This window comes from Podarcis filfolensis (genome assembly GCF_964270895.1).
Source record: "Podarcis filfolensis genome assembly, chromosome: 5".
Taxonomy (NCBI): domain Eukaryota; kingdom Metazoa; phylum Chordata; class Lepidosauria; order Squamata; family Lacertidae; genus Podarcis; species Podarcis filfolensis.
The window spans coordinates 56,282,457-56,290,648 of record NC_139608.1 but is presented as its reverse complement, the minus strand read 5'-3'; the positions used below and the strand labels follow the sequence as shown (position 1 = coordinate 56,290,648).

Genomic DNA, 8,192 nt, shown 5'->3' with positions numbered 1-8,192 from the left:
TGTTGAGAAGTTTCTGAACTCCGTTTTGAGCGTTTGATGGTCCTGCCTGTGTTGCCATTTCCAGAGGTCTGAGGTTGCAGGGTTCCTGTCTCCAGCACACTACAGCTACCCAAACAGCAGGAAAAAACAGCTGTTTAGCCACTGAGAAGAAATCTTCTCAACTGTTTTGCTTGTTGGAGCCCATCAGAGTGAAAGGAGATGAGTCGGCCATTGAAGATTGACACTTAAAGAGTCACTCTGGAGAAGGCATGCAGGAAGAGGGGTTGTTGTTCTGTATGCTCCAAAGCTAAGTATTTAAGAACACTGAAAACACAAGGTGCTTCCATTTCAAGAGAATGGAGTGCAAGCTGGGTTTTTTTGGGGGGGAGGGGTTACATATAATGGAACTTTAAGGAAAATACAACCTAAATCGCTCCGAAAGAAGATATTGGAGCTTCCAAAGCATTTGCCATTTATGTGCACAGAAAATAGTAGATAGAACTGAAATGCATTTTTTCAAGTTTCATTGCAACCCAAGCTCATGTTACCTTTTCAGGTTAATCCGCTTGAGTAAGACTATGCATTGACTGGAGAAATTCAGTTGGAAGAATTCAGGTGTGATTGATGTAGGCTAGGCAAAGATCCCAAGAGGAACAGGCCAGCAAAAATAGCTGCTACTTAAAATGTTGCTCCCAAACCATCAAGTTGCACAGCAACTATAAAGCAGTGGAATGTATAAACTTTACACACACACACACACATGCACTTGATGTCCCAGTTCTTTCTAAATCGAAATTATGCTTGCTTGGTGGCATCTTGTAAATACTGCTTCATAAAATTCTTTTATCCTTTCAGAATGTGGTCTCATTTTGAGACAGGCTGTTGCCAAAAGATTAAAACTGCAGCATATATATATTTTTCATAAATGCATAAATAACTTCAGGATTGTTCTGTCACTTTTATTTATATCTGAATATAATTTTACAGTGCTTTATCATTTTAATAAGAAACAACAGTTTGGCAGAATTCCCCTCTGAATCCCGAAATCTGCTGTCATTTTAAAAAACAAATCACCCAGTTTCAGATATAGCTTAGCCATTTTAACCATTTACAGGGTAATCCTATTTGTGTATACTGAGCAGGCAGCCCCATTGACTTCAATGGGTCTTGAGACTGGGGTGCTACTTCTTTATAAACATGCTTAGGATCAGACTGAAAACTCACTTTCCACATACTTTGAGCAGCAACCCCTGCAAAGAACACTCAGGATTTTTCTAGGCCGAAATGTCAATATTAATACTGTGATCAGATTCGGAGGTAGCAATCACAGTTCAGTAAACTATGGCTGCTGAGGCCAAGAATGAGCATCAGACCCATGCAATACTGCCTCCACCTTTACCTTTGTTTGCATACAAGAATAGTTTGAAAAGCCATAAATTTCCATTATATCCATACTAGAAAACTGTGGTTTAATTTAATCAGGATGTTAAATCCACTGAGCTGGAAGAGTGGATGTTCTATCTAGAGGGTGGGAAATGGAAAATATGTATGTTTCCCTTTTCTTCCTCGCAGAACATCCCTGGATAGTGCAGGGAGAGGATTTTGTTGACCTCATGACACACACATTCATCAATCCCCTCCCCTCCTGGATACTTACTAAGGCCTTTTATTTTGCAGCCCCCACAATGTGGAATTTTGTCTGCTATCCCGGGAAATGTATCTGCCACTCCTTCACATCCTATTTTTCCCTTGTAATTGGAAATTGTAATCCTTAGGTAACCCTTTGATATATGTACTGCTGATTGAATTTTGTTTTTGTTATGATTCTAATTGCTTGGTTGTTTTATTCCCCCCCCCTTTAACAATTATTGATTGTTATTTGTTTCATTGTTTTGTTTTAATTTCTGATGTTAGCTACCCTGGATACTTTATGGATAGAAATGTAAGAATGGGATCCTTTCATAGACAATTTCCCCCCGCTATGAGATGGAAAAACGAAAAGAACAATTCATTCCATATTAAGCTTCTTTAAAATTCCATTGTGTTCTCTGGAAGTAATTAACCAGAATCTCACCCCTTCCTTTTGAAATCATTGGGATTTAGGCAGCAAATCTAAACAATTTACTTGGGAATAAGCCCCATTAAATTCAACAGGAAATACTCCTTCCATGGGCCCATGCAAAAAGGTACAGCCTGACCTAATGTGAGAATTCATGGTGACAAGGCCAGTTGCACCTCAGAGGGGACGGCATTCCACAGCCTGGGAGCTACCATGGAAAAGGCCTTCTCACATACTGACCCCTCGTGAACTTCACATGGCAGTGGAACTGCCAACAAGGCCTCCCCTACAAATCTCAGCACCTAGGCTAGTCTACATGGGAGGAGCTGCTGCTTCAGATATTCTGGGCCCTTAGTCACTTAGGGTTTTATATGTCAAAATAAGCCTCTTCAATTGGACTCAGAAGCGTAATGGCAACCAGCACAGGTCCTAAAGAAGCTACTCAGGCAATAATGTCTTCCTGCACCAACTGCAGCTTCTGGGCCACCTTCAAGGCCAGCCCCATACAGAGTGCATTACAATGGTTGACTGGTCACCAGAGCATGGATCACTTCAAGTCAAGCTATTTCATGTCATCCTTAGCAGGGAGCGGGGAGGCTCCATTTTGGGAACTGCACCAAAGCCCCTAACCACCTTCATTCCACCTTGAGGGTACAAACCAAACTTGACAACTACATTTCGGAATAAAACAAGTATGTGCAGTAGATGAATTATCACGTGCATAGACCCTTCTGTCCTCCTCACCTATTCCAAAAAGATGGATTTTTACCAGCATTACAAAGGTGGATGTATGAATTTCAACACATACACAAAAACTGGCTTTTATCCACTTGCAGAAACTAATACTTTAGTGTTCCAAATTCTGGAAGAATGATCTGGCCCCTTTCCCTGCCTGCTGCAAGTCTGTCATAAAGGAAAAAGACTGCAAACATCATCTATTTACATATGTTCCTGTGATGGGTGACCGCATGTCAGACACAAAGTAATATCTTTTCATTTGTCTGACAGCTGTGACAATGTGAATGAAGGAAGATTTAAAAACAAAAATCCTGAGGGAGGCATGCTGAAGAAGTATTCTATTCCTCACACTTTAAAATGACATAAAATACAATCCAACCAGGCATTGGAATTAAGCACAATTATATCAGCAAGGAATCCTTTTATTTTTGAGGGGAGGGGAAGAACTCATCACTTTTTTCTGAAGCCATTTGAGTCACACACACAACAATCTGAGAGAAGAGACGTTTGAGACAAAACAAGATCATTCATCATCGCTGGAGGGGAAGAAGAATTTTACAGCCAGCCTTAAAATTAATCCCAAATGAGGGAGTCTCCTTCCAACACGAACTGAAAATTGGCAGGTCACTTGCTCTGCAAAGGAACGGTTTCTGCCTGCACGTTTCGGAGGGCGCTAGGACCCTGCGCGGGAGCAGCAGGACGAAGGCAAAGAAGACAATAATTTGTTCCATTGTAATGAGAACTGTGAGTGTTGGCAAGGGGCACTTTTTCACAGGGCCTGCCTTCTTCCACTAACGATTTTCAGTGCCTCCTGTTAGCCAACCCGGACAATTTGTTCAGTTATTGCAACGGTCAACGTATTTGATCTTGCGGGGGGGGGGACCCCCTCTCCATCAACAGTTTAAATTAAGAGGGGGGGGGGGAGGGAATATGAAAGCAAAGCCCAACTCATCATCAGCCTATGCAGGAGCAGGAGGGGTTTGGGAGTCAGCTGTATGCAGGAAATCTCTCACATCCTGAGTTTCCGTGCTCTCTCTCTCGCTCTGTAACTGTATATTAATGGGGCTGTTCTCCAACCCCAGCTGATGAAAGTTTCTCAGTCTAGGCTAAGATGTCCATGCGTCGCCATGCAGAGCGGCTACGCTCCCTTCCTCCTCCTCAGCCCCCTGCCCAGCTCTTGCTCCTGCTGCTGCTCAGCCTCTTAATAGCACCACCATCCGGGGCTCAAGGTAAGTTGGAAATGCTTATATACGTAACATGCATGCATGCACCGCACATATATATAACTTCCTTGTCGCCAAAGCGGCCCTCCCAAGTTCTGTCAAACGTCCACGTTTTGCATTTCTTTTGTCCTGCAAGGAAGCCGCCCTTTCGGCATATTTTCTCTGCTGTATCTCCCCGGCACCTCTTCTTCTCCCCCCTTTATATTTTACCCCCGAGTTGGTCACACTGAACAGTCCTCCCCCTACCGCCCCGCTCTCCTTTTGTGTGACTGGTATATAGAAGGGAGCAGCGAGGAGCCGGCATTTCTCTTTCTCCGTCTCTCCGGGCGCTTCTGTCGGCGGCTCCTTCCAGCAGCCGGAGAGCCGAGCTGGGCGGGAGGCTTTTGGGCGGGGGTGGTGGCCGGGGGGACGCTCGCCTGGCGCGAAGGACGGAATTCCCGCCCGCCGGCGCCCGAACGCCTCCCACGAGCGCGAGCCCTTCCAAAGGCGGCGTTTCCCTCGGCGCAAAAGCGCGGGCTTTGCCGCTCGGTTTCGAAAATGGGCACAAGAGGCGCTGCTGCCGCTTCGCGCCGGTGTTGCCGTCAGTCACTTCACGCCAAAGGGGGTTTCCGAGAGGCCATCTCTCCCCCCTCCCCCCCCCAGGACTCCACCCCGCCTTCAACAGCTGTGTGGAAATGATAAATGTAACAGGTGAAACTCCCCGTCCACCGCCGCCACCATTGCAGTCCTGCATGCCTCGTGGACACCTGTTGAATGCCAGCCTGCCTGCCTGAGTGCTGTGAAAGGCAGAGGACGCCGAAGGCGGGGGGGGGGGGGGAGAGAGAGATCTGCTTCACTTTCAAAGGTTGATTTCAAGACAAATCACGGGTGAATTATAGGAACAGTGAAATGTCCCAGGAAGGGTCCTCAGGCAGGATTACCTCCAGCTAAAACTTTGAAAGGTAATTCCCGAATTCAGTGGAGATTCACTTTTCAGATAAGGCCATAGGAAGTGTGTGTGTGCAGCCCTAGTTGTACATGCCGTTGCAGAAGTTGCTTATTATTGTAAATTAAGGAGTGTGCGAATATGGATCTCAGTACATAAATATTAGCCTGCCCTGTGTGGGTTTTTTTAAATAAGCTTTTCGTTCTGTTTGTTTTCTGATTTGATACCAATAAGTCACTGAAAAGCAACAACAGGGCTGTTTTTTTCATTGGCATGCAACTTTTACACTACAGTTCTATGCACACTTTCATGAGAGTGACATCGTTCTGAGTAAATCTGTAGAATTTTACTTCTACCCATGTTACTAGAAATAAGTGTGTTGACCTGTGTGCATGGTTGGGTGCCCCAAGAATAGAGGCAAATATAAGTGAATCTGTAGTATGATAAAGTACACAGCCTTGTTCTCACATAACACTGCCATCCTTCCCCAACCAGGTGCCCTCCAGGTGCTAATTTAGACTGCAATTCCCACCATCCTTCACCACTGGCCATGATGGCCAGGACTGATGAGACTTGTAGTCTAAAACATCTGGAGGGCAGTGGATTGGAGAAAACTGCGCTAAACCATGGTTTATTTGGCTCAAGGGGTAAGTAACATTTTTTGGCTTGATGATCACATTGAGGGGTTGCTATCTGTCCAAGGGCTACATACCAAACTGAGCACCTTTAACACATGCAATGCGTGTACAAATCCACATACACTTAGTGGCGGGGTGGGTGAGATGCAGTTTGCGCGCGCGCACACACACACACACACACACACACAGTGGTAACTCGGGTTAAGAACTTAATTAGTTCTGGAGGTCCATTCTTAACCTGAAACTGTTCTTAACCTGAGGTACCACTTTAGCTAATGGGGCCTTCTGCTGCCGCCACACGATTTTTGTTCTCACCCAGAAGCAAAGTTCTTAACCTGAGGTACTATTTCTGGGTTAGCAGAGTCTGTAACCTGAAGCGTCTGTAACCCGAGGTACCACTGTATATATATGTACACACATTCAGATTGCAGGGGTGGGAAGCAGACAAGATGAGCCCGCACACATGCACATTCACACAGAACAGATGGAGTGGGACGGACTCAGGAGCAGATACAGCCACACAGAAAACAGGATTTTCATTCTCCAGGGCAGTGCTAGAGTAGGAGGAGAGTCTCCTGTTCTAGCAGTTCCCTAGGGAGGAAGAAACAGAGCCACCTCTTACCTTTGAAAATGTCCTTCTTCCTATGGTATGGCACAATTGTCAGAAGGTATTTGACAGGAAGCATTAAGAAACATTTCTTCCAGTTTCATCAGCCTTCCAGAGATGTTCTAACAAGTGCACTCACCTTTTAAGACTGGTGCAACAGAGAAAGAAGCTAAAAAGAGGTGACATCCCCATTCCCACATCAGCAGTGACCACAACAGTGGAGGCACAATGATGCCACCTGCTGGATATTTGTTAATTTTGGGGGGGAGGGGAAAGGTAACCAAATTATTTGGTGGTTGGCTGGGCTTCATGGATCACCTAAAATCAGTTGGGGTGGGCAGTGGACTTGGGCCATGGGTTAGCCACCCCTGGTTTAGTTAAAGTGAGATTTGTTTGACTATCTGAACCCAGCCCAGTATATTAACTATGCTTTGTTTTCTGGAAACAAAAGCACAATATGAGCAATGTTTTATTGTTGGCTTATGAACCATGGCTTGTTTTAATGATGGTTTGGTGTCATGTCTGAACCCAGCAGCTATGCTTAACCATGGTTTGTTTGATCACATCACGCCAGGTGCTCAGCCTGCTGTGGAAGAAACAAGTTTGGGTGAACAATACATGGCTTGTTCATTTGCTTGTTGTACTATAGCTTACTGTTGCATGTGAATGCAACCAGTGTTTGGAACCTTCCCCTTGGAATATTTTCTCAGTATAATAGAGCTGCAGAGCTCTAATTCAGATTAAACAATGTAGTCCTATACATGTTGGAAGTAGCCCCCACTGAGTTCATTTACACTTATTTTCAGGAAGGCGTGTACAGTATTGCAGTGTGCTAAAACTGGGCTTTTGCATGGAACAGAACCTTCACCACCACCCATAGGTGCCAACTGAAATAAGGCAAGTCCCAATGGTGGTGTGTTTTTGGCATTTGTTAAAATAACCTTGTTTGCCAAGCAGTTGCTGGTTAATGATACTTAGCTTGTAGTTTTCCTGGCTACTGTGGAGGTTGCTGTAGTCTTTTTTTAGTGTTGATTTTATTGAATTAGTTTTGTAATTGTGAACCAGCTTTCATTTTTTAAAAAAATTAAATGCAGCATAGGGGTGTTTTAAATAAATAAATAACGGGATAATGATATGAGTTGATGAAGGCCATCTGTGACCCACCGTGCTGATAGATGCAAAACTTAAAGTGACATTCTCTAGCTCTTGTCAAGCGCACATGCTTGTGGGATTTGACTCACAGTGTACCTCTGTACTGAATTATGCTGCTTCTAGGCTAAATACTTGGCACACAGGATCCATAATATGATCGGCATGGTATTTGTGTTAGTTTAAGGAGAAAAATTATACACCTGAGATATTAAAGCATAAAATGGGTTACTGTGAATGTAGGGTAGGCACTTCACAAAGCAATTTTATGAGTGCTTAACTGCCCAAGTGTTTATGTAATGAATTTAAATAGCTCTGAGAGAGTGTTTAAGAACTTAGATGAATAGCAAAAAAAACCAAAACCCTATACTGCTTTTTGTAGGCAACTTATTCAGCCAGTGTGGTGTAGTGGTTAAGAGCAGTAGTCTCGTAATCTGGAGAACCGGGTTCGAGTCTCCGCTCCTCCACATGTAGCTGCTGGTTGACCTTGGGCCAGTCACACTTCTTTGAAGTCTCTCAGCCCCACACACCTCACAGAGTGCTTGTTGTGGGGGAGGAAGGGAAAGGAGAATGTTAGCCGCTTTGAGACTCCTTAAAAGGGAGTGAAAGGCGGGATATCAAATCCAAACTCTTCTTCTTCTTCTTCTCTCTTATATCGCATATCAGGTCTGTTTGTTTCTTTGGACTGCCCCATTCCAAATGTTATGTGTACTTTAAAGTCAAAGCCAGTTTTGGATAATCTGTTAGGGTACTTGTCTCAGCTGCAATTAATACAATAATTACAGTACAAATAATGTATTGAACTAAAACACAGAACATATAGAATTGCAGACAGATACTGATCTTGCCATCCCAGAACCAGATGGACCCAACA

At 44.3% G+C, this 8,192-nt stretch overlaps 1 protein-coding gene across 4 annotated transcripts in view; it reads left to right on the top strand.

Annotated features, from left to right (window-relative positions):
- The first annotated feature begins 2,504 nt into the window (after nt 1-2,504).
- ADAM12 (ADAM metallopeptidase domain 12) overlaps nt 2,505-8,192 on the top strand; it is a 186,625-nt gene continuing 180,937 nt past the window's right edge. For 2 of the 4 annotated variants that reach the window (XM_083616864.1, XM_083616863.1), the window contains exon 1: nt 2,505-4,005. In XM_083616864.1, coding sequence (XP_083472990.1) covers nt 3,888-4,005 — 118 coding nt within the window. In that variant the 5' untranslated portion in view covers nt 2,505-3,887. Of the gene's footprint in view, nt 4,006-4,224; nt 4,690-8,192 lie in introns of those variants that run through there. The other 2 variants (XM_083616862.1, XM_083616865.1) reach the window with 2 other exon arrangements.